Here is a 26,997-nt window from a genome sequence, read left to right on the forward strand (position 1 = left end):
AATGCTAGTAACGTTATTGAATATTTTCAGTGAGCAGGACAGTATATCTACATCTCTTTGTTCAAATGCCCATGATGGGAGTAATATCATCACCTCGATTTTAAAGGTAATGAGACGGAGACTCAGAAAGGGGAGCACGTCCAGTCACATCAACATAGTGCACACATCTGCACATCTGATTCCAGGAGGTCAGGAACTCCATCCCCACTCAGCATCGTCCTTCTCTGTGCACTGTTCATCCTGGTCATCTAAGCCTAACTGCCTACCCATCTCCCCGCCCTCTGTACACGCATGCAAGTCAGACTACCACGGTTCTTCCTAGGGCCTTGGGTGTTTCTTCCTGTGCACTTCCTCTACATCTCATCCCACTGCTAAAACTAGGATTTTATCATGGAGGTGAAGGAATGAAGCTTTTCTGTTAGGGAATTCTCAAATTACTTCTTGAAAATCAAATTTGTGGTCATCAGCCGTTTACCATTCCCTAAATAAATCTTGAACACTCACGCAGTAAATCCATTGATCATATGAGCATATTTGAGTAAAACAAGGTCCAACCAGCCGCATCTTCTTTTCCTGCCTGTGGTTACTCCAAATTCTCTACCCCTTGTTTGTAATAATTCTCCAACTTCCTGTATAACACAATTTATGAGTTAGAATATCAGAGCTGTACATTCAGGGAATTATATTAGAGATTATATAATAAACAATTATCTCTTTTGATAAAAATATTTCATGAAATAATCTGGAGACAGGAGTCCATGGAGATGACATTACTTGGAATATATTCAGTTTTGATTTCATTTTTACATTTTTAAAGTACTATTTTTTTCTGTTATATACAGGTCAAATATAGATTGACAGATAACAAACAATTAGATCCTAATAAGAACAAGTTGTTATGATCTTAGATGTGTCCCACAAAACGGCTCATGTGTTGAAGGCTTGGTTCTCAGCAGTTAGCAATACTGAGAGGTGACTGGATCACAGGGACATTAATGTTATCAAAGAATTAATCCATTGATGAGTGTTGCAAGATATTTGATCACGCTATGTGTGAAAATGTATCTATATTTTACTTCACCTGCCTAATGCACCTGGACTGGTTTAATAAAGAGCTGAACAGCAAATAGCTAGGGAGGAGACTTTAAGTGGGACTTCTGGGCAGAGAGAGGAATGCAATTTAGGCGGGCAGAGAAGCCAGTACAGAATGAAGGAGAGGAAAAGAGCCACATGGCAGAACACAGATTAATAAAAACAGGTTAGGTTGGGGCTGGAGAGATGGCTCAGTGGTTGAGAGCATTGCCTGCTCTTCCAAAGGTCCTGAGTTCAATTCCCAGCAACCACATGGTGGCTCACAACCATCTATAATGAGGTCTGTTGCCCTCTTCTGGCCTTCTGGAATACACACAGACAGAACATTGTATACATAATAAATAAATAACAGGTTAAGTTAAGTTATAATCACTAGTGGGACAAGCCTACGCTAAAACTAGGCTTTCATAATTAACAAGTCTCCACGTCATTATTTGGGGGTAGACTTGCTACATATGAGTTCATAGCTGGACTATTAGAAGGCAGGACCTTGTTAGAGGCTTCCCAAATGCCATGAGGTGAGGTTTACCTACACCTACCCTTCTGCCACAATGTGTCTTATTACTGCCCAGAAACATGAAACAGAAGCCATGAGCAACAATAAAAAGATACGTCTTTTCTCCTTTTAAATTCCTCCTGTAATTTTCACAACAAAGGGAAAGTTCATAAACAAGTAAGTCGTTAATATTTATTTAAACAGACAAACCTAGTCAATCATCCCAAGAATTAAGGTTATATAGTTTTACTGAAAATGAGAAGGCAAACATATCAAATGACCCTTGCAAATGAAGAGAGAGGCAGGAGTCTCTTAAGGTGGATATGATTTTTCTTTCCATACTTTAAAAACTGGATTACTAAGAAAGGGGCTTACATTGTCTTGTTCTGTGGGAAAGGCACCAATACCAACTCTAGTGGTATAAGCTTTCACAACTCCATATACTTCTCCAACATTTTGAGGGGGCATACCCAAACCTGTACAGACACCTCCAACAGTACAGTTTGAAGAGGTTACAAAAGGGTAAGTTCCTAGAAAATAGAGAAAAGAAACAAAACACTAAGATGAACACATGTACACACATACTCTAAAACAGAATTACATTAAAATCAGGCATATGAATTTATTCCAGGTATCTGAAGACTTGACCATAAACTGTATTGCCCTCTCTCAAGGGCTCAATGTTTTAGGTTTAATTCTCTTTGTCTGTAATAAGTTTAAAATGCAGATGGTCAGAGCTTTAATTGCAGCATTTGAACTGAGAGAACCCCAGAGTGTGTCTATTTGCTAACTTGGCTCTCTATAGTATGTACTCACTGCTGTGCAAGAATTTGATACAGACACCTACCTACATAGTTTGATGATTCCTATTAATTCCAAATCACTCCCTGGTAGACACACTAAGGGTGCAGCAGGACCCTGGAGCAATAGTAATTTTGTGGTGTTCAACATTCCCTCAGCCTTTGAACTCTATTCAGCAACAATTACGAGGGTGCATTTTTTCTCCCCTTTATACTTAACTACTCACTCTGCTAATTATACACTCTTTCCAGATTGATTATTATAGGATAAAGGGGTATATATATAAAAGAGAAAATACATTCTCTTTAATCATTAGTTAGTATCCAAAGCTTATGAAATGTCAAGCCCAAGGAGTGGCTCAGTAGTTAAGAGCACGTGCTGCTCTTCCAGAGGACCCAGGTTTGATTCCCAGCACCAACTTGATGGCTCACAGCCATCTTTAACTCTATTTCCAGGGGATCCAATGACTTCTGGCCTTCAAGAGCACTGTATTCATGTGGTATAAAGACATTCATGCAAATAAAACACACAAATAGATAAAAAAATTTTTTTTAAAAAGTCACCCAGAACTGTTAACTGTGTAAAAAAGTATATTTAGATATAACCACCAAGATTAATGAGACAGTCATCTGAATAGGTTAGCTTAACCATGAGGATGGAGGAAATGCTGAGCCTACCAGAAAGTCTCATGAACAAAGTGAGTTAACATACATAGGTTTGCTTAGATCTTAAAATACATAATACTAACTTCCATTTTTTTTTAAGACTTAAAAAGGGAAAGATTCTCTACAAATTGATTTTATCATTTTACAGTTCCAGAGAAATAGGAGTTGAATAAATCATGAACCAACTAATGAAATTCACAATCTGCAGAACTCCAAGCCCACAGAATCCAAATGATTCCATTTTTCTAATGAAGTGTAAAATTTGTACTGTGCTTGCCACAATATTATTCCTTTTAAAACCTTGCCATAAGATGACAAGCTCTCTCATTCTTGAATATAATCGCTAAATGCACTATTTATAACCTCCTTAATGCTAACATTAATATTTATATCTAAGTACTTTAGACTCAGTCAAACTCCCTATGAATCATATCTCACTTACCAAAATCAATATCTAACAATGCTGCGTTTGCACCTTCTACCAAGATTTTCTTGGGTGGTCCATGGAGGGCCTCATATAGGAAATAAACTCCATCTCTCACCATCGGTTTAATCCTTTCCATATAACCCTACACAAAGACAAAAACCAGTTTCCATGTGCACTAATACATTGTAACACCAGTCAAAGTGGAAACTACCTGGCCTTCAACAGTGGAAACTGACAAAACCCAAGCAGAAGGCGCTGGTGATGGGGCTCACCCTAGTGAACACTTGGATTAGCTCTGGTCTCGTAGAAAAGAATGATTAGCAGTACAAAAGCCAGGGATGTGGCAAGTGGCAGAGTACTTACCTAGCATGTGTGAGGTCCTGAACAACACACACACATAAGCACTATGACATTTAAGGGTTCTATATCAACTTCAATGGGAACAGAGCAAAGTACTCACTTCATAAGCTGGCTTTCAGAGAGAATAAGAACAACTGTCTGCTTGTATTAGATGGCACTTTGACATTTTTATTTGAAAAGGTATTTGAAAAGCTGCATTTATATATAATTTATATAATCAACAATTTTCAAGCTCAAATCAGAGTGACACCAAAATGTGGAGAGGACACAAACGACACTGGCAAGCATGCAGATGTTAGCAACAGAGCACTGTCCTCCTTATTACAGCAACAACACCATAATTTGTCATCAGCTGATAGTATCAAATACTAACATGAGGTGCTAGTAATGTTTAACTTCCAAATAAATAAGCCGTAGTACAGCTGCAATAACACCTTATTTCAACTATGGACACCCGGAATGGTAATTAATTCTAGAAGCTATTTACCAGGAACCCATAGGAATATATTGTATCCACTAATGAATATCTGTCTGGTCTCTCCCTGGTGCTTGTCTTTAATTTCTTACATATTCATATTTCAGTCCTTTCTGTGTGGCTAAAATGACTCTGTAAAGTCCTGGTTTAACACATGTCACTTGTGAAAATCTTGTTTGTTTCTTTTGTTGCTGCTTCTTTTCCGTTATAAATTTTTGTTTGTTTTGTCTTGGTTTTTTGAGACAGGATTTCTCTGTAGCTTTGGATCCTGTCCTGGAACTAGCTCTTGTAGACCAGGCTGGCCTCGAACTCACAGACCTGCCTGCTTCTGCCTCCCAAGTGCTGGGATTAAAGGCATGCGCCACTACCGCCCAGCTGCTATTCCTTTTTCTTATTTCTTTTTTCCCCCTTAGGAATCACCTCATGTAGCCCAGGCTGGGCTCCAACTTCAGTACGTTCCTGAAGATGAACTTGAACTTCTGGCCTTCCTGTTTCTGCTTCTCAAGTGATGGAATTACAGTCAAAGGCCACCACACTCAATTTATCAGAATCATAAACAGACCTATTCCAGAATGACATATGATATGTAGATTCTTACTCAGTCCTGGTAGCAGTATTAATACTTTTACCAAGCATATAGAAAACAATGCAAAATTTACCAATGATTGAAACCTTCTGCTAACTCAGGCACCACTGGATCTAACAGTTACCATTTGTGGGCTTCTTATGTGGCCAGTAAAGTTATGTATCAGAAATAAATGCTGAAGAAACTGTTTGCCAACCCTAAACACACTGACTTTACTCTGCCTCTTTCTTTACAGATCCACACTTCAGCAGTCATGCATAGCTTCTTCATAATTCAAATCTGAACTACCTTCTGTTCAAAATTCTCCAATAGCTTTCCACTGTCTTCTGAATAAAAGCTAAGTTTCCTGCAGGTGCACCTGTGACCTACGATCTGGCTATTTTCAATACCATTTCCTTTTCCCATCCAACATTCCATTTAGACCAAACAGTGTGACATTATACAAACATGCTATGTTCAAGAATGACTTGCAAATTCTTTCACAAGTTAATACACAAAGCTGGAGCGCACAAAAAACCTAAATGTCAGTTTGGTAAATCAGTATTTAAGAGCACATCACTGAGCTAAGAAAGCATTACCTTAAGTTTCTGTAATTCACCTTCAATGTCTATTTCCAAAGTAGGGTATATAGATTTGTACTGGTTAGCTAGAACTTTGAACCTGAGAAAGAAACAGATCAGCATGGCATTAACTATCTTAAAGTATACTTCAAATAATATGTTCAAGTCAAGTTATTTCTATGCTTTGTAAATGGTCTCAAAAGCAAATTAGTTCTGAAACTTAAAATACTTTTTGAGAAAATTTAAAAAATTTAAAAAGGAGGTAAGCATACAAATAAATTATTTATTCATAATAAGTATAAGTTTTTACATTGAAAAAAGATAATTAAAGTGATATGTACAGTTGGAGAAAGGATAGAATAACTAAAATATGAAAATAGAAAAGATAAAACACATTCTACTGTGTAAAAAAGTGAAAGGGGATGGTCTATACGATACTCAGACACTAGACTCTGGACTTTTCAGTATAGTTGCCTGCCAATGCAAACAAACAACTACATTTCCATGGAGACTGTACCATAGAGACTACGTCACTGTAGCACCTCTAGTTTTGAAGATGTGCACACAATAATCTACCGAGACCTGGGAAGACGTAATGGGGTCCCTGAATCCTAGGACATGGTGAGTAGTACATCAGTACTACCATACAGGGGACACTTCCTTTCAAAGAAAACCAAGTCACATGTCAGTCCTTAAAAACAACACGGCTCTATCTTAGGTAATCATTTTTACATCACCATTAGGTTATTTTTTCATGAAGTTAATCTGAATACTGATGCTTCAATTTTGTACTTCATTTTAAAATGCTTTTTTTTTAATTTTGAAAAAAACAAGTCTGTTACCTCTCAGAGAAGCCATCAAAGTCAGAAACAAGATCACACATCCGAAGTCCACTCCGAGCGGCTTTGGAGGAATACACTGGGCCAATGCCCTTTTTTGTGGTACCCAAACTTAAAAAAACAAACCAAAACAAGTTTCAAGTTACAGAGGGAAGATGTAAGTCTTCAGCCAGACCTTTCCAAAGAAGAAAGTTACATAACTTTATTATTTATGCAATTTCCTGCAAGTTTACTTGCATAATCTAACTGATTTTCTCTGAAACCTAAGTAAAATATTCTTACCTATTCTGAATTTTGTTTTGTTTATCTCTGGCTCACATTTATTTCTATATAAGGAAGTGCTTAAACTACACAATTAAACATATATATATATATATATTTATGTATATAGCATACTTTTTTCCTGCTTGTTCTTGTCTCTGCTGTTCCTGGATACCATCAGCTGCTTGGTGAAAATCAAATACTGAAAAGAAATCAAACAAATCACAGTTGTCATTGAAACAAAGATAACATACAGAGTAAAAATAGTCTATTTCAAATCACTAAAACCAGAAATCTTTCCGGCCAACCTTGTTTATAACAAATTATGCTGTTATATTCCTAAAGTCCTATGGCAGCTTACACTTGTAATTTCAGCACTAAACAGGTTGTGGCAGGAGAACAAGTGTGAGGATAGCCTAGATCACAGAGTGTTTCAAAAAGAAGAAAAAGCGGGGAAGAAAGCTAACTTTAGAATATCCTTACCTGATGACCATCCTAGAACTCACTGTTAATAATAACCAGGCTGACCTCAAACTCAAGATCTCTGCCTCCTCAGAGCTGGAATTAAAGGCATGCAACACCAACACCCAGCCAAAGATAATCAATCCTTTTTTCCTTCTACATCTTCAAGTCTGGACTCTAGGAGTCTAGAGATCACTTTGACACCTCCTCTTTCTTCCTCCCTAGTCCCAAACTTCCATCACCTTTCACTAAAGCTACACTCTAACCTGCGCACCTTTCCACTCTTGAACATGGAATTCAAATTATTTAATGAATCCAAAAATTTCTTGCAAAGACACAAATAACTCATCGCATCCCTGTCTATGAACTTAATGTTTTTCCACAACTCCTAAAGAAAAACTCTGATATGGCAAACACTCTTCTGCTCACATCAGCACCCTTGCAGTCCTGTGCAAGGTGCCTCTGTGCACCTGTATGCACATTCGCATCCCCTGACAATACCCTGAGCAGTGGGACGGACGATGACAGTTTGCTAGTTAATTTCTGCACCAGCAAATGCTCAAATAATTACTGACTCACTACATAAACAGCTCACAGGCAGGCAGGCCTAGGGTTTTATTCTATGAACTTCTAAACAAGTTTATTTAATAAACTTCTAAACAAGTTTATTTACTTGTTTTTTGTTTTTCTTAAAACATACCATAATTTTATAGTTAACAGACCACAAAAACAGTTTTAGGTATACAATTCAGTGATTTTATCATAGTATGCCAGGATTTCTTTTTATCAATTATGTTATTATTTCCAAATAAATTATTAAATAAAACGACTGATTTCTCAAAATTAGGGAAGCATTTTGTTTGTTTTTTTCTAAGACAGTTTCTCTGTGTAACCCTGGCTGTCCTCAAACTCAAAGACTCCCTGTTCTTGCCTAACCAGTACTAGGATTAGCGATGCGCACCACTATGAGCATTAGAAGATACACGCTAGTTATATAGAAATAATAAAATTTTGATAAAACCTGGACTGAAATTGTATTCTCACAATCCTTAACCTCCAAAGCTATGCAGAAAGCGTTGTTCCCCTCATCCCCTGCTTTTGAGACACTGCAGAAACTACAAGGGCAGCTCCACCCAGAGCCCTGCTTAGCAAGGTTAACACCTTTGTATAATCACCTGTGCTGACATTTTGTTTGTGATCTAATAAATAAAGCTTACCTGAAGATCAAAATGTAGAGTTAGCCACTAGCTAGACATAGAGGCCAGGCAGTGGTGGCACACACCTTTAATACCAGCACTCAGGAGACAGAGATTGTAGAGTTCAAGGACACCCTGGCTACTTGAGATTGACCTAGTCTAAAAGAAAAACAGAGCCAGGCTGTGGTAGATTTAATCCCAGTACTTGGGAGTCACACTCCTTTAATCCCAGCACTAGGGAGGTAGAGACAGGAAAAGGATATGGCTGGGCCTAGTGAGAGGACTATAAGGCAGGAGGAGACAGGAGCTTAGTCTATTCAGTCTGAGGATTCATAGAGACAGAATCTTGCCCCCTTTGGTCTGAGGATTTAGTAGAAGTAAAAAGACTCTCTAGTGGCTGGATCCTTTACTTCTCTTATCTTTCAGCATTTACCTTGATATCTGACTCTGGGTTTTAATTATTAAGAACAATTAGAATTCACACTATAATCACCAGTTTTCTCTCTGGGATGTCTTGTGAGGGTTTTGAAATTTTTGTATATTACAGATCCTGAATCTGCAGTGTGTGAATCAATATATGTCTCAGCACCACACAAGTAGGTAAAAGAGTATCCTTAAAATTATATTGGAATATTACACAGCAAATGATAGCTATAAGAATGTCACAGTAAGCCGGGCGGTGGTGGCACACGCCTTTAATCCCAGCACTTGGAAGGCAGAGGCAGGGGGGATCTCTGTGAGTTCGAGGCCAGCCTGGTCTACAAGAGCTAGTTCTAGGGGGATGGAGAGATGACTCAGAGGTTAAGAGAACTGACTGTTGTTCAGGAGGTCCTGAATTCAATTTCCAGCAACCACATGATGGCTCACACCCAATCTATAATGAGATCTGGTGCCCAGAACACTATATACATAATAAATAAATAAATAAATAAATAAATAAATAAATAAATAAATAAATAAATAAATAAATAAAGAGCTAGTTCTAGGAGAGGCTCCAAAGCCACAGAGAAACCCTGTCTCAAACAACAACAACAACAAAACCCAAACAAGAAAAAAAAAAACACAAGAAAGAATGTCACAGTAATGCTATTTTTAATAAACTAATATTGGAAAAACTCAATTTTCATCAATGGTAGGGAATAAAAGATTTGGTATATTCATAATAGGTAACAATTTTTAAAAAGAAAAATTTTGCTTCAAGTAGCAATAACAATAGAATTGTAACAATTATAGCAGAATGTTCAGTGGAGGCCAAATGCAAAAGACAGTATAAACTATAGTTTTAAGTAAAGTTCCAAATGACAGAACTAATCTATAAGATAAGTATGAGCTATGGTAACCTTTGACCAAAGGGAACAAATAATAAAAGTCATCAGAGCAATTTTTTCCAGGACTTGGAAGCCTATATCATTGGATTGTGTATGTTTTTATGAATTCTAGCGTTTCGTGTTGTTCTTCAAACTACCATCATATGATTAGTGTGGTCATGCTTCTATCCTGTTGCCCAGACAGTAACTTTTCTAAATCATTTCAGGGATCAGAATTAGTCTTAAGAGTTGTTTCATTAAACCCCAATTCAGCAAGGCAGTTATAAAACAACTGAGATATTAGAATATGCCATACAATTTCTGCATAAAAAACATTTGCATTTAAAACTTTCCATTACCAGCAGTTAAAAAGGCAACTAGAAAACCACAAATAAATGGGTAACAGAACAGTTGAACTGTATTTTCAAAAATTAATTTAGCAACCTGACACAAAGTTATTGCTCTCCAAAAAAAAAAAGGTATTGCTTCCCTAGGCCTCAGGAAGCTATTAGTATATCAGAACAATGGCTTTCACAGTGATGTTTTAATGCCTTTCAATTACTTTTTTTTTTAAATATTTATTTATTATGTATACAATATTCTGTCTGTGTGTATGCCTGCAGGCCAGAAGAGGGCACCAGACCTCATTACAGATGGTTGTGAGCCACCATGTGGTTGCTGGGAATTGAACTCAGGACCTTTGGAAGAGCAGGCAATGCTCTCAACCACTGAGCCATCTCTCCAGCCCCCCTTTCAATTACTTTTGATTACTCTCTCTGAAGTTGTTTTGAATATTGCTTCTGTTTCCCACAGAAGTCTAGACATTGAAGAAAAGAAAAACCATCTTGAGAATTTATTCTAATTTTTAAAACAAGGTTACTGTACATCCTTAGCGGTTTCATTAGTAAAAAAATAGTTCTAGGTAAATTTGGCTGAGTTTCATTAATCTAAGTATTTCATGCTGGTAATTACTCAGCACTTTCTACCACTGAACTACACTACCAGTGCTATACTTCAGCTTTATTAACACAAAGATATAATGCATTCAATGTAACCCACAATACAGCTAACGCCTTCTTGGCTTGCTTTCCCGTGCCGCATCTCCGTTGGGCTTCGCTTCTCAGGGAATCCTCCTGGGCACTAAGATGCTCCCACTACCTCTTCAGATCACCTGCTTCTACTTAGGACTATTTTCCTAACACCCAGCCTCACCTTGAAACTTAGCACTCTGTGCCATGACATTCATGATATATATTTATCTTACATATTGTTTCATACTTACATATTAAAGGATTTTTTTTAATAATGTCTTTTCTAAGACTCTTGCACCTTCAGTGTCTAGCACAAGGCAGGTACTCAACAGAAGATAAAGGACAGACATCAGCAACTCTGCACTTGGGATGCTTAGAATGTTTAAGTAGCCTGCTTATTTCTCAGTTCTTATTACAAACTACAACAGTAGGGCAGGACAGAAGATGATGTGAAAAAAAAATTCTACATTAGGTTGCTTAAATTTTTTGATTTAAAAAAAAAAAATCTTAGCCAGGCAGTAAGTAGAGTAGTGGCATGCACCTTTAATCCCAGCACTCAGGAGGCAGAAGCAGGTAGAATTTTGAGTTTGAGGCCAGTCTGGTGTTCAGAGCAAGTTCCAGGGTGGCAAGAGCTACACAGAGAAACCCTGTTTTCAAAAACCAAAAATAAAACGAAAACAAAACAAAACAAAACAAAAAAAACCTCTTAGTCTCTTAGACTTAGTCATTATTTTCTGTGTGTTTTGCCTGCATGTGTGCTTAGTTCCCAGAGGTAAGAAGAGGGGATTGGATCCCCTGCAAATGGAGTTCCATGTGGTATGAACCACCATGTGGGGTTCAAAATCAAACCCAGGATCTCAGCAAAGTAATGAATACTCCTAACCTCCTGAGGCATATCTTCAGCCCTGCTTAAGTATTTCTAAAACTGATTAAGAATCATCTTTATCATTTTAAAATTTCTTTAAAACTATTGACATTGTATTAAGCTTACACCACAATGTGAGATGGTACACCACAATGGTACAAGCAAATGGAAGTGTGCTAGTGTCAGAGCCTCTGGGAGTCGGTCCCATAGCAGCCTGTTAAGACAGAAGGGTGAGAGGATCACACACTTCAGGCCAGATTGGAATATACAGAGTCCCAGTCCAGTCTGGCAACACAGCAAGACTGTGAGTCAAAGCCAAAAAGAAAAGAAGGGTCTTTCTGACACTTTGCACCGTCTACCCCAGCACCCCTCCTTTCACCCTGGCAGTCTAAAGCACTAAAGTAATTTCCCCAATATGCAACCTGCATTCTCAGACAAAGTGATAAACTTAAAACATTTGTATAGAGAATCCTACTTTGAGTTTTTGAAAATATCCAAGTATTCTAAATGCGGTATATAGTCATACCAATAGCTTTTTGAAGTACCAAGTATAGAATAAGGATAAGCAGGCCACTAAAAACAAATCATACAGGATACTAGTGAAATAAAAATGCTCAACAATAGCACAAAATTGCTCTTTACAGATTATAGATTAAGAACCTTATGGTGAACAACGTAATGGAAAAGAGGACATTCATTTAAAAAACAACTGTATGCTAATTCAGTGTAGTTTTCTTCAAAAAAGTTTTTTTTTTTTTTTTGAGACAAGGTTTCTTTGTAGTTTTGGAGCCTATTCCGGAACTAGGAACTAACTCTTGTAGACCAGGATGGCCTTGAACTCAGAGATCCACCTGCCTCTGCCTCCGCCTAGGATTAAAGGTGTGTACCATCTCACACACACACACACACACACACACACACACACACACACGATCTTATGCATTTTACTTCAACTACAATCCATAAACGAACATAAGAGTCAATTCATTTCTAAATGCCTTCACACTTGATACATTTGATTAAAAGGCAGTTATAAATAAATACAATATGGCCTCCATACCAATATGAGCTCTGTCCGATATGATAAGCCTTTTTTCCCAGCCATCTAGACCTAGGAGAGAAAAGATACACTTTATCAAACATTTTGTTTTTTGTTTTTAAGATTTAATTTCTTTATGAATAGAATGTTTTATAAAAGAGTGTTTTTACTAAAGCATTCATGTTTGTATCTTTACTTCTGCATGGGAAGATGCATGGAGCTTATCAAGGCTGTCACTGTCTTTCTTAACATCCAAGCTCATTCATGCTCTAATCTCCAAGTATTTTGTTCTAAACAGTTCCTATCTCAAGGCAGCCACACTCACATGAATATTCCTAAGAACCCCAAAAGCAAAGTGCAGGAAAATATTTTTCTGGACATAGGTGTGGAGATTGGGTACATACCATTTGGAAATTTAAGAGAAGGAAATTGGTCTTAATAATGGCACCCTTCCCAAGAGAGAGTTACAAAGAAATGTGACTGGACAAAACAATGATTTCTCCAGAGTATTGGAGATTACTAGACACAGGATACAGAATGATAATGAAATAGATGCAGCGCCCCATGGAACTATGAGCTGTTTGCATTCATACCTGGGTTCCATCATTCAATAAACAAGGGGAAATGACTGTTGGAACAGACAAAACAAATTCAAACAGGTAGTTTACTTTATATTACCAAATTAATGAATTATACGTGTTCTCAGGATAAACTGCTCTCAAAACTAACATCTGGATATAAAAATCAGGTTTAGGAGCTAGGAAAGTTGCCCAATGATACAGCACTTGCCTATCATGTACAGGCACCTAGCTTCAATCCCCAATACAAAAGTTTCAAACATAAAAAAAATAATAATAATAAAAATTAAAGCCAGTTTGTACTAGCGCAGACCCTTAATCCCAGCACTTGGGAGAACAGAAGCAGGCAGATCTCTTGAGTTAGAGGCAGCCTGCTCTACAGAGTGAGTTCCAGGACAGATAAGGCTATACAAAGAAACCCTACCACAAAAAACTAAGAATAAATAAAATAAAACTGACAATATCCACAATTTGAATTTTATAGATTAAGGGGTGGTCTCTCCAGCAGAGCACTAAAGGTGCTGTACTCAAGGACAAACCAAAACTAGTAAACTCTCCCACAGTTGTCTTTGACATGTAAAAATGTATTCTAAGTTGATATAGGAGACAGTCTAAGGAAAACATTGCAAAGAAACGAAAAAAAGTGGATTCAGCAAATAAGGTGCAGACTCATTATCACTCAGTGTGATGAGTCATACACAGAAAAGGGTGCACGGCAAGACTAGTCAATGAGATGAAGAAATGAGAACACATTTAATGAAAATAACACATTACAGTTAACCTCGTTCATTCATACCTCTTCCCTTTTGAACATTTTTCTCCGCTTCTTCAAACAATCCAGGAAGATGAATTACCACACCATTTCCTAAAAGAAACAAACAATCCTCCACCTTAAACACCTGTAATTATAATATAGACATATATATAAATGTTAAAATGTAGACATGTATAATAATCATCTATTTTGAACAGAAGAACAAGTTACATTTATTAACAAGTCATTGCATTTTATTAAAGAATTACCAGCTAACAGCGCAGCTGGACCATGGTCTAGACCAATGTCTTTCAGAAGCACACACTGCTGTGGTCACAAAATCAGTTTAGTGTACTATGAGCACTAAACAATGAAATACAAATCACCAGATTATTATTTCTAAGAATTTAGAATGAACTATTTCGTAGTTCTTGTCATAGTTAAGTCTTTGGAGAACTGACCTGATGATCGGAGCTTCTTTATGGAATAAAGACTACAACACGCACAGATCCTTGCAAAGTGACACCCTGGGACCCAAACAGCCTGGTGGCTCTGTCCTATAAGGTATCTTGGCCAACATTAGTGATGTGGCAAGGACCCTTTGGTTGGTAAAAGTGATGTCAGTTTTGATACTGAAAATATACCATTACTGTCCCAAAGAGGTTCAGTTTAAACACTCACCAATGAAGGCAGTCACATTTGGGTTAATTATTCCGCTAGGTAAAAGATGAAAGTCATATTCCACAGAATCTACAACAACTGTGTGGCCAGCATTATTTCCTCCCTGAAACAAAATAAAGAAATTGAGCCTGATAATAAATATGGCAAATAGCTTAACTAATTCCTACTTAGATGGCAATATAACCCAAGGAAATCCAAATGTCTGCCATATATATAATTTACTAAAAAAAAAAAAAACAAAACAAAACATTTGGTTCTTTCCATGCTACAGTACACTTGAGGGATTACTCTGAAAGGAACAAGAAATTGATGAATTCAGGTTTCTGGAGATACAGGAAGTCACACAACTTTTAAGAGAGGAAGGGTAGCCGGGCGGTGGTGGCGCACGCCTTTAATCCCAGCACTTGGGAGGCAGAGGCAAGCGGATCTCTGAGAGCTAGTTCCAGGACAGGCTCCAAAACCGCAGAGAAACCCTGTCTCGAAAAACCAAAAAAAAAAAAAAAAAAAAAAAAAAAAAGAGAGGAAGGGTAAAAGCTCAATCCACTTAGTTTGTAGGTATCTCTGGCCCTATATAGGGCATGGATCAGTCCAATTATTCCTATCATTGCATACCCACTGTACTAAGTTTCTAGCTTATGTATTTTGGCTATATTCACTCACTTCCTTTACCTCCTCTTCCCCATCCAGTTCCTTTTTCCAAATCATCAATTTTCATGTTTCTAGACTATTATATATGCAAATAATGCCATTTCATTCTTCTTTATGGATGAATAAAATATCTACTGACAGATAACTACATTTGTTTATTTAATAATGTTAAAGACCATTCCACAACCTTGCAAATAAAACCATTTAATTCTTTTATATTCTTTTTAGCTGTACATACAATAATTAAACTGGTCCCACAATGAAAACGATTTGAGTTGTTTCCAGTTTTCTGTCATTATAAACAATACTGCCATAAACTTCTTGGTATATATTATTACACTCATAACAATTTATCACCATTCTGGTAGAACCCTAAAACATACATTACATTCCAAAAGCATGTGATTTATTGTAAGTTAGTCTTTTTGAACTAACACAACTTTTATCTGGATTTTTCATCTCTTTAGCCCACAGGCCAATCATTCTTTCTAAAAATCATAAGTTTTGTGCTTCAGAAAACGTCTCAATGTCAGGAAAGACAGATCTCTTAAAATATGAAGCACATTAAAATTTCCTAGTTCCCCCCCAAATTCGAACTTGTCATTACTAAAATTGTTTAATTCTAAATTGTTATTATTAAATTTAATAAATATTTACTAAATGTTCAATGTATTGGTAACTTTGAGACAAATGATCAGTTCCTTATTCTAGGTTGAACATTCTTTCCTAATTCACAAAACCCCCGAGCCTGAAACGCTGTATCACACAATCCGGTAGTGGAAAATTCCACACCATGAAGCTTCTATCCCATGCACAAATTAAAAGCCTGAAATCTGAAACACTTGTGGGTCACAAACATTGTAGATGCAGAATGCTCATTTTTAAAAATCCAGCTGTTAAGTATGAAGTAAATTAGGTTCTCAATACCTCTTAAACAAATCACTTAGATTAAAAGGAGATAAGATTCATCCTATGCAGGAAAATCCTTCCATTTTTTAGTTAGTATCCTTCCAATAACTAAATGCCACTCATCTGAATTCTTCTCTTTGAATGCTTTGTCACCTAAAACAATGCATTTGCAGCTGGGCGGTGGTGGCGCACGCCTTTAATCCCAGCACTTGGTAGGCAGAAGCAGGCGGATCTCTGAGTTCGAAGCCAGCCTGGTCTACAAGAGCTAGTTCCAGGGGCTGGAGAGATGGCTCAGAGGTTAAGAACATTGCCTGCTCTTCCAAAGGTCCTGAGTTCAATTCCCACATGGTGGCTCACAACCATCTGCAATGTGGTCTGGTGCCCTCTTCTGGCCTGCGTGTATTACACACAGACAGAATATTGTATACATAATAAATAAATAAATATTTTTTAAAAAAAGAGCTAGTTCCAGGACAGGCTCCAAAGCTACAAAGAAACCCTGTCTCGAAAAACCAAAGAAAAGAAAATGCATTTGCTGAGTTGTGAAAACTTCTTCATCAGTGGTTTAAATTTGTTTACACTGTTTACAGATTACCAGATATCAAAGACTCTTATTTTCAATTTCTGTGTAATTTTGCAAACTGTACAATGTGTGGGTATGAGTCTTTTCCAGTTCAAAAGAATAAATTAAATGTTTATAAATGTCAAAAAAAAATTCCATCCTGTGTTGTGGTGCACTCCTATAATCCTAGCCCAAGGCAGGAAGAGACAGAAATTAAGTCATGCTCAGCTACAGTAGCGAGTCTGAGGTCAGCCTGAGCTACATAAGACCCTGTCTCAAAAGTGACCCTCAGTCCATGATTTGTTTAAAGAACTGCCTTACTATAATTATTACATAAAAATGTTTGTGTTGTGTAACAAAAGCCTGCTTTCTAAGCTAATGTTTCACCATGTCAGGTAGTAATGACAACAATCACAGTTATAGATGAAAATTGGCATATACATTTTTAAAGCCAGATGGTTATGAATAATAATTAAGGAAGATGAATTAGTTTATTCCTTAAGTTTGTCCAAGTTAATATGCAATTTGGGCCGGAAAGTTCAATAATAAAAGACCAGAAGTCGCATGCCGCAAAGCTTGCTCACTGAAATACTAGCCACCATTATTAAATAGTCAGTTCAATTTAAATATTTAAGTTTAGCTGTATGTAATAATATGGTGAAAATATCCAGAATAATCTTGGATTTCCTTAAGTGCCATTCAGGGGAAACTGAGATATAAAAAATTAATCTTAAAACACAGTAAGGTGGAAAGAAACAGTAAACAAGATCTCCTGAAACTGAAAAACTTCTGTAAAGCAAAGGACACAGTCAAGAAGACAAAATGACAGCCTACAGAATGGGAAAAGATCTTCACTAACCCCACATCAGACAGAGGTCTGATCTCCAAAATATATGAAGAACTCAAGAAATGGGACACCAAAAGATCACATAATCTAATAAAAAAAAATGGAATACAGACCTAAACAGAGAACTCTCAACAGAGGAGTCTCAAATGGCTGAAAGACACTTAAGGAAATGTTCAACATCCTTAGTCATCAGAGAAATGCAAATCAAAACAATTCTGAGATCCATCCACCTGTAAGAATGGCCAAGATCAAAAACACTGATGACAACTTATGCTGGAGAGGTTGTGGGGAAAAGGGAACACTCCTCCACTGCTGGTGGGAGTGTAAACCGGTACAGTCCCTTTGGATGTCAGTGTCGCGATTTCTCAGAAAATTAAGAAACAACCTTCCTCAAGACCCAGCAATACCAAAGGACAATCGTACCACAAGGACATGTGCTCAACTATGTGCATAGTAGCATTGTTTGTCATAGCCACTACCTTGAAACAACCTACCTGCTCCTCATTCTGGCACACTCATCTTTAGTGATAACATTTTTTTTCCTAGACACCTGCCTTCTCATCTCCCCCAAGGAACAGATAGATGCCTGCCATCTCCGGGATGACAGTTCATGGGATGCCTTTCCAGCCACACCTCTCGCTAAATGTGGACACCTGGCTCTCCCCTTCCCCACACCCGCAGGAAGTAGCCAGATTTGAGTCTACACCCCTTTTTCCCCAAAGAGATCCTAAATGTTTGTCATAATTACCATTCCAATTTTCTGTCACCCCTATATCCAGAGTCTGGAATGTCAAGTTGGGAGCATAGGTCCCTGCCCCTCGTATCCCAGCCCCCAAGCCTGGTCTGGACTCCAAATCCCAGTAGGCCTGGTCCCAGGGTATTTAAGTGATCTCCCCAAAGAAGGACATGTGGTCTCCCTTTCTTCCTCCTGGGGGTCAGGTTCACGTGCTTCCCGGTTCTTCCTTGGGGTTACCTGAGAGCACAGATCTCCCATTAAACCTGGATATTTCTTAATTTGGCTTGTTTTGATTTGGCTTGATTGGGAATTTTTGCGTGGGTAGGGAGCTCGTGTTAAATATTCCTGAACATGGGATGTACTCATTCATATTTGGTTTCTAGCTATAAATAAAGGACATTGAGCCTATAATTCGTGATCCTAGAGAAGCTAAATAAGAAGGTGAACCCAAAGAAAAACATATAGGCATCCTCTTGGATATTAACCTTCATCAAGCGATGAAAGGAGACAGAGTCCCACATTGGAGCACCAGACTATAACCCCAAGGTCCAAACCAGGAGCAAAAGGAGAGAAAGCACGAGCAAGGAACTCAGGGCCATGAGGGGTGCACCCACACACTGAGACAATGCGGATGTTCTTTCGGGAACTCATCAAGGCCAGCTGGACTGGGTCTGAAAAACCATGGGATAAAACCGGACTCGCTGAACATAGCGGACAATGAGGACTACTGAGGACTCAAGAACAATGGCACTGGGTTTTGATCCTACTGCACGTACTGGCTTTGTGGGAGCCTAAGCTGTTTGGATGTTCACCTTACTAGACCTGGAAGAGGTGGGAGGTCCTTGAACTCCCCACAGGGCAGGGAACCCGGTCTGCTCTTCGGGCTGATGAGAGGGGGAGTTGATTGGGGGAGGGGGAGGGATATGGGAGGCGGTGGCGGGGAAGAGATAGAAATCTTTAATAAATAAATAAATAAAAAATATTCCTAACGGTACCCAGTTAGTAGAACTGTTTGGGAAGGATTGGGAGGTGTGGTCTTGGGGGGGGTATGCCACTGAAGCAAACTTAGAGGTTAATGATAGAGTATGACTCCTATTATTCTCTGCTTCATGGCTGAGGATCAATGTGAGCTCTCAGCTGGTCCTCCTCTCTGCCATCATGGACTCTTAACTCTCTGAAACTACAAGACAAAACTTATGTTTTGGTCATGGCATGATTGCAGCAATAGAAAAGTAACAAGGACAGAAATTGGTACCAGTGAGTGGACTGTTGCTGTGACAGACCATGTGCTTTTGGAAGAAAGTGGGAAGACTTTGCAACTTTGGCCTAGGAAAACAGTTGGATGCTGTGAGCAGAGCTTAATGGGCCGTCCTAGTAGAATCCTGTTGAGAGCTATAGACTGTATGTGGAGGCCCAGCTCAAGAGGTTCCAGGGGCAAACAATAACAGCAACTGAGCTAGAGAACATTCTTGTGAAACTTTGGCAAAGAATATGGCTGCTTTTTCCCTTCTACTAAGAATTTGCCTGAGGCTAAATTGAAAAGTAATGAACTCTAAAACCATAAACCAAATTAAATGCTTTTTCTTACAAGTTGCCTTAGTCATGGTGTTTTATCACAGCAATAAAGTAACTAAGGCAGCTGGACAGATGGCTCAGCAGCTAAGAGTATTTGTTCTTGCAGAGGACCTAGGTTCAAGTCTCAGTACCCACGCAGCTGCTCACAACCATCTAGAACTCCAGCTCTAAGGGGTCCAATGACCTCTAACCTCCACAGACAAACAGAAACGCAAGTGATATACAATCATACATGCAGACAAAACACTTATATTAATAAAGTAACAACTCTAAAAAGAATTTAATTAATATCTTAGGCAAGCATGATGACAAAAGCCTACAACCTCAGCATTCAGGAGATCGAGCCAAGAGGATCATTAAATCCCAGGCCAGCCTGAGCCACAGAGTGAAACTGACTCAAAAAATAAGCAAGAATAAATATTTAAGTCAAGCTTCTTAATAATTTGGATATCACATCATAGAGCTGTGCAAAAACTAAACATCAGGGCGGAGAGATGGCTCAGAGGTTAAGAGGACTGACTGCTCTTCCAGAGGTCCTGAGTTCAATTCCCAGCAACCACTTGGTGGCTCACAACCATCTATAATGAGATCTGGTGCCCTCTTCTGGCCTGCAGGGATACATGCAGGCAGATGTTGTGTACATACATAATAAATAAATCTTTAAAAAAAAACAAAACAAAACTAAGCATTATAACAAAACAAAAAACCTCAGAAAAATTCCATGTTTTCAAAGCAAAAAAAGCAAAGTTTCCAATGAATCATTTTTTGCCTTTACAAAAATACATAGGTAATTTTCACTGATTTTTTCCTAGAATTCAAATAATTTGACTCCAAAAAACATTTGTTCCAGAAAAGAAGAGTCTATAGTACAATAGACTGTTGAAAAACATTTTATGAACAAGAACAATCCCAAATTTTCTGGTGTTTTCTTCTGTCTTGTATTCCCATACTGATTTGGGATTCCCCTTTATCTGCTAAGAATATGTCTTATTACTATTGATTAATAAAGAAGCTATTTCAGCCAACAGTTAGCAGAGTAAAGTCAGACAGGAAATCAGAACAGAGATAGGCGGAGTCAAAGAGACACCATGTAGCTGCTGAAGGAGAAAGACACCAGAATGGGCCACAGCCTCATGGTGATACACAGATTAACAGAAATGGGTTAATTTAAGATATAAGAGTTATCCAGGAATATGCCTAAGCCATTGGCCAAGCAGTGTTAAAAATAATATAGGTTATATTATTCAGGTCTGGGTGTCCAGGTAACAAATGAGCAGTCTCCTACGACACCATTTCTCCTACGAAATTAATTTCAAGTCAGCATTAAGAGTATGTTCAACTCCCCTTCTTTCCCCTTACTTTACAAATTGAAGTAAACATGCCCCTGGCCACAGCACTGATCCAGACAAACAGTAATCCAACCTGAGCCAATCAGCATCAGAAAGCCAGGATTTAAAGTGCTAGAACCCATGAAATGCTGCTGAGATAGATCCCAGAAGCAGCCCTGGCCACTCTCCTCCTCCACCAGACAAATCCCGACTTTGCTTATTACAGTTTCTTTCCATTGTCTGTAACAAAGAAACAGGAAACAAGCCCATTACAACAAGGTAAGTATACCCTTGCTCTCAATGTTCACATCTTGCTCTAGCAATAAAAATATAAATAAGATTAAATGCTGAATTTTAATAACATCTCTATGGTGTCCAGGACAATACTTTTAAAGCATGGCACTGCAGGATATAGGGATGCAATAACAATATTTAGTCATCTTGTTCTCAGATTTTCCATGAATACCCTTTCTCCCTAACTGGATCTTAAAGAACTCAGAAGACAAATGTTTTGGATTTTTTTTTTCTTTCTATTCTCTAAAAACCAGAACCCACCAAGTTCAATTTTACACTATAAGTTCAAACCAAATATTGTTGATATATCTAAGTGTCTAATTTTGAAGTTATAAAGGTTCTGGGGAAGTTTAAAAGGCAAGGGGGGGTGTGATGGGGGGAGAGAGGGAAGAGGAGATGGGGATGGGGACTGGGACAGGACAGGCTAGACTAAAAGGGAATGAAATCAAACCTGCAAAAATGACTCTATTCTTAATGTATTAGACCTTTCTATTCCCTCAAGTTACTCCCCTCTTTTTAAACCTTTAAGTGAGTTCCTGCTGTGATGGAGATGAAGGCAACCTCTTGGGGGTGTTATGAACATAAAATAATGGCATTTTCTTTTACAACAGCAAAAGCCCAAGTGCCAAGGAAACAATTTCATGTACAAGTCCTAGAGGCTCTCTCTTTTCAGAGTCCCACGGGAAACAGTCTGGCTCTCTGTCTTTATGGCTTGAATACGTGGACAGTATTATGATCAACAGGGCTCCAAATGAAAGAAGGAATGAATGGGGTTCCCACTATAAATTAAAAGGTCACAGGGCCTCAGACCCATGCCCTTGTCTAATGTTCAAACTTAAGAACTTGGTAGTTTGAGTCAAAGGTTACTACTATCAGATACTTTCTTGGTACTGAAACTTCACTTTTCCAGATGAACTTTTTCACCAAATCTAACACACCTGTCAACCTATAACAATAACCACCCTTTTAATCACTAATTTCAATTACAAAGTTGACTATTAATTAAGTTACTAGTAGAACACTGATTAAACTATTAAACATAACCAGATATACTAGATAAAAAAATACATAAAGATATCTATCTGCATTATTTTTTAGTAAAGACGTCCAAGTGCTTGGGCAATCTTTGGAGAGTTGAAGACATTCACCATTGTGGTCATTTTCAGTTTCAGACACACAAATGTGAAAATGATGACAGTCTCAGGCTTTGTTTCCTACCTTAAATTTCCGTTACGAAACAATTCACAATGAAAGCAGGAAACAGCACTGCCTTGAAAGGTCTTAGTTAAGAAGTGTGGACTCTAAGCACCAAATTCCAGCATCTAGTTTTACCTAGGCAAGGTAACCAAGGTTATCAAGGTAACCAAGATCTTGCTTTCTCTAAACCACTAAATAAGGCTGGTACAAACACCTCCAGTCCGGTCTCTCTGTAGTTTCTACTCAACAAAATAAAGGAAGCAAATATACTACTTATCGGGGGAGAACAGTAATAGGTTTACTAACAAGCTACTTCTGTGCTATATCCTGTTTCCACATGCTACCTAACCTTCCTCAGCCCTGCCCTGGCAACAAATCCGTTTACACAGCAGTGGTTTCCTAGACTAGGAGTTTCTTGTGGGCACAGGCTCAGACAGTCTGGCATTTCCACTGCAGACCTCAGTGTTGTCCTGTAGATATAAAATAGGTGTTTCCTGGATGAATCATCAGTCTGCAGCTGGTCCTCTACTTACTCTCCTTTCCATTAAAAAAAAAAATTGATTTAAAACTAAAGGCAGCACAGCAGTGATGATCATCCGTTGATTCAAGTCCTATACATGTATTTGAGTCTACAGTGCCTACACATTTATAAATAACTATGATCCTAAATTGGAAGACAGGCCTTAAGTGCTCCAATGACAAAATGTCATCAGCTTTGCACCTACTTTCCCCTAAAATGTATCTTATTATTAAATTATTAATACTAAAAAGTATAGTAGTTAGGAAACATCACTCGTCCCCTTCTCCTCTTTAAAACTAGATTTCAAGCTACATTTTATATGTGAAATTATTTTGTGATTCTATTTGAAATATGGATACATTTAAATATACATATACAAAACACTCTGGAGAAATGGTGTGTAACAATAACAAGGGATACATTTTATTACTATAAACCTCTTTTAAGGTATACTTGACTAGCAGATGAACAAAATGGTAATCTCATACAACACTTTCATATAGGTGTCTCATGTACTTTGCTCATATTCGTCAGCCTCTTTGACCCAATCCCCTTTCTCTTCCCATTCTATTTTCAAGAATTTTTTAGGATTCTTTGGATGAGAATACAAGCTATATTTGTTTTTCTAAATCTGAGTTAATATAATGTTCTCCAACCCCACCATTCACCTATAAATGACAATCTTCTTCTTGATGGCTAACACTCCACTTGTCAAATAAACTCAAACTGGTCCAGGCTCAACATTCCTTTCCTACAACTGGCTGTCTCCATTCTCTATACATTCCACTGTCTTCAGAGTTACAACCTAGAACTAATGTCATTAAGTAGATACTGAGTTACTAGTGCTAGTCAAATAAGCTACAGTTACCAAGATGAACCACAAAAGAGAAATGCTAGAGGGTCCCAGTGGCACGGGGCACTTGTAAGGCAGAGGTAGGTGAGGTCAATCTCCGAGTTTTAAGTCACCCTGGTCTACATGCAGGGCTACACGGAGAAACCCTGTCTTGAAAACAAAAAACAAAACCCAAAAAGAAATGTTTAAGCCTATTTTTTTATCTATTTGCAGTTAATGAGAATAGTAAGAATCCTAATGATGGACTCTTAAATCACACAAGAAAAAAATGTAAGGATCATGTAAGTAGTAAGTTTATAAGTGTGGAAGTTTGACTGATCACTTATTTCTCCACTAGCCTCAGGTAACTCCCCAATCATATCTCTGGGCATTCCAAAGGCATCAGATCAGCCTGATACATGACCTCCCTAAGAACACTTTCTTGGTAACATAATAACACCTTCAGTCTACAAACTGATCCTATAACTTTTTAAAGGTACATTATACTGAGAACCTTTTGGATAAATACAATGGCTACAACCTTGGAATCTACAATACGGCTGGACCTGTCTGTGATCTATTTCCAAGTCAAAAGCCAAGCAGGCCTCAAACCCACTCTTCTAACCACCAAGAGTTTAGGCACTTTCCTAAGTCTTCAATCCTGCGTACAAGACCTGATTTTAAACACGAAATGGTAAAGGCTTTCCTTTGGAGCACTTCCTATGGCAACGTGAGTCAGAATACCACGCCAACCCCTTTCAAAGCACCATTAAATATGCATGCTGCCAGACAAGGTGCAGGAACAGAAACAGGTGAAAAGGAAGAATGGGTGGGAATGCCGTAGTTAATGCCACGGTTAGCTCGGCTAAGAAACAGACAGGGTACGTTTCTGCACTCAATAAAAAGCAAGATGGCCCAAGCCACAGCGTCTAGCTTTTTACACACCTGCTTCTGCATGGGATTCAATTTTAGGCAGAAAGCTATCCCCCAGGTCCCTCGCCTAACCTAGACCAACTGCGTATCAAGACACAAAAACATGCACATCAGGAAAAAGAGATATTCTTACAACCTAAACATGCCGCCGTCAACTACAAACACTACATCTTCTTTTGAACACGGGTATGTTCATCTATTTTGAACTCTGAAGCCGGGAGATAGTTTTCTGAGAGCCTTTACAAAGGCCTCGCCTCTAGGCTGCTTCAAAGCAAAACAAATAGGAGAAAAGAAGAAAAAAAAAGCTAACATTGAAGACCACGTGTCTCCGGGTAGGAAGTACTCGATTTCCCGAAAGTCAACTTTTTATGTTACCGGAACATTGTAAATATTTCTAAATATCCAATTTGAAATCTGTATCTACTTGCTCACACTCATGGATTCCTTCTTTGGGGTCCAATGAGTAAAAAAAGATCTCCCATTAATATAATTTAAGGGATACAAAGGGGAAGAAAAAAAGAAAAGAGGACCCAAATAGTCCCAAAGCTCCGCTGAGGAATCTGATGTCAACAAAGTGGACCGAAGGAGGAGCGCTTCTGCTTGCCGGGGCCTGCAGGTGGGGCAGTCTCGGTTTCTGGGAATTTGAGGGAAATGACCCTCCCTCGGCCGCCCCGGTGGGTGGGCCTCGCCCGGTCCTCACCGGGTCAGAGCGGGAGTCGGGAGCAGGCCTCGGGCGGCAGCCCCCTCCACTTCGCCCCCAGCGAACCGCCCGTCCGGTCCCCAGACCCCAAAATGCTGCTCAAGCGTCGCACATCCTCCAGGTTCCTCCAGAGTCACCTGGAGCGCCACCCGAGACTCCAGGACAGGGGCTCCCCCGCAGCTCCCGGGCCAAGGGGCGCAGCTCAAGGTGACACCTCACCGCGCCCGGGCGTCCCCCGGCAGGGCCCGGCTCCTCTCACCTGGCAGCGGCAGACGATGTCGGCGTCCTGCGCCAGCAGATCCACCACCTTCCCTTTGCCCTCGTCGCCCCACTGCGCGCCCAGCACCACCGTCACCCGGTTCCCTCCGGGCGGCGCCCTGGGGCGGCCGCAGTCGCCGTTGGGCAGGGAGGCGGCGGCCGGGTTGCTCTCTGAGATCGACATGGCTCCGGTCAGGCCAGAGGAGCCTTGAGGAGACGCGGCGGGCGAGCAGAGCGTGAAGCCAACTGCTGTGCAGCCGCCAGCCACATGCGGAGGAAGAAGGAGCCAGAGGCCGGCCCCGCCCCCGCCCCGCGGGCCACCACCCTCCCGCCAGGCCCCGCCCCGCGCGCCGCCGCCCGCTCAGGGCGGGACCACTTCGCGCAGGCCGGAGCCGCAGCACCGCCCGCAGGCACCGCGGCCTCAACTGCCGCCACCCCAGGGCCGAGGCCACACCCCCTCCTCCGGCCTGGCGCGCGACTCAGCCGCGAACCGCGCGAGAGCGGCGGGCGGGAGGCGGGGCTAAGGGAGCTCCGCCCTCGCAGCCCGCCCACCGGCCCCTCCTGGGGCTTTCAAACTCCAGAGGCGCGGAGGGGCGTGAGGGCCGTGAGGGGCATGAGGAGTGTTGGACTACAACTCCCAACATGCAGTGCTGCGAGGTGGCCGAGGAATGGCGCCGCGGCTGTCACGGACTGTCGGTCTTGGTGTGTGAAAGCCAATTTTGTTGTCTGTTTAAAGACTTGGTTTAGCTAAGGGAGGAAATACCCTTACAAAGCACAAACGGAAATACCAAAAAAAAAAAAAACCACGGAAGCTGGAACGGAGCCGAGTGCGTTTAGAACTTGACAAAGGGGCTAAAGTGCTAGCTCAAAAGCAGTGAAAGTGGAGGACTTTAGGAAATCGAGAGATAAGTCCTGACTCTTCTCATTTTGCAGTACCTGAGGCACAGAGATGAGTCAATTGCCCACGTCATATCCGTAATGCACCTGGGTTTTTTTAATCTCCACAACCATATTTTATAAAGTAAAATACATCCTTTCTACAGAAGAATTTCTCTCCCTCTGCCCGCCCTACCCCCCTTTACCCTCCCACTTTTTCCCTCTGGAAGTGTTGGAAATCAAATCCAGAACCTTGTAATTTGAGCCGAATACTCTACCACTGAGTTATTCCCCATGGCCTTCACAC

General features: G+C 39.6%; 1 protein-coding gene across 1 annotated transcript in view; it reads right to left on the minus strand.

Annotated features, from left to right (window-relative positions):
• Positions 1–26,139, minus strand: part of Adss2 (adenylosuccinate synthase 2) — a 31,702-nt gene extending 5,563 nt beyond the window's left edge. Inside the window, exons 1-10 of the mRNA XM_075989272.1 lie at positions 25,816–26,139; positions 14,476–14,578; positions 13,837–13,905; positions 12,484–12,534; positions 6,698–6,764; positions 6,305–6,412; positions 5,481–5,562; positions 3,497–3,623; positions 1,964–2,118; positions 505–629 (exon numbers count right to left, since the gene is read on the minus strand). Coding sequence (XP_075845387.1) covers positions 505–629; positions 1,964–2,118; positions 3,497–3,623; positions 5,481–5,562; positions 6,305–6,412; positions 6,698–6,764; positions 12,484–12,534; positions 13,837–13,905; positions 14,476–14,578; positions 25,816–25,998 — 1,070 coding nt within the window. The 5' untranslated portion in view covers positions 25,999–26,139. The remainder of the gene's footprint in view (positions 1–504; positions 630–1,963; positions 2,119–3,496; positions 3,624–5,480; positions 5,563–6,304; positions 6,413–6,697; positions 6,765–12,483; positions 12,535–13,836; positions 13,906–14,475; positions 14,579–25,815) is intronic.
• Positions 26,140–26,997: the final 858 nt, after the last annotated feature.

The sequence above is a fragment of the Microtus pennsylvanicus genome, chromosome 10, assembly GCF_037038515.1.
Source record: "Microtus pennsylvanicus isolate mMicPen1 chromosome 10, mMicPen1.hap1, whole genome shotgun sequence".
In the NCBI taxonomy this organism is placed as follows: Eukaryota; Metazoa; Chordata; class Mammalia; order Rodentia; family Cricetidae; genus Microtus; species Microtus pennsylvanicus.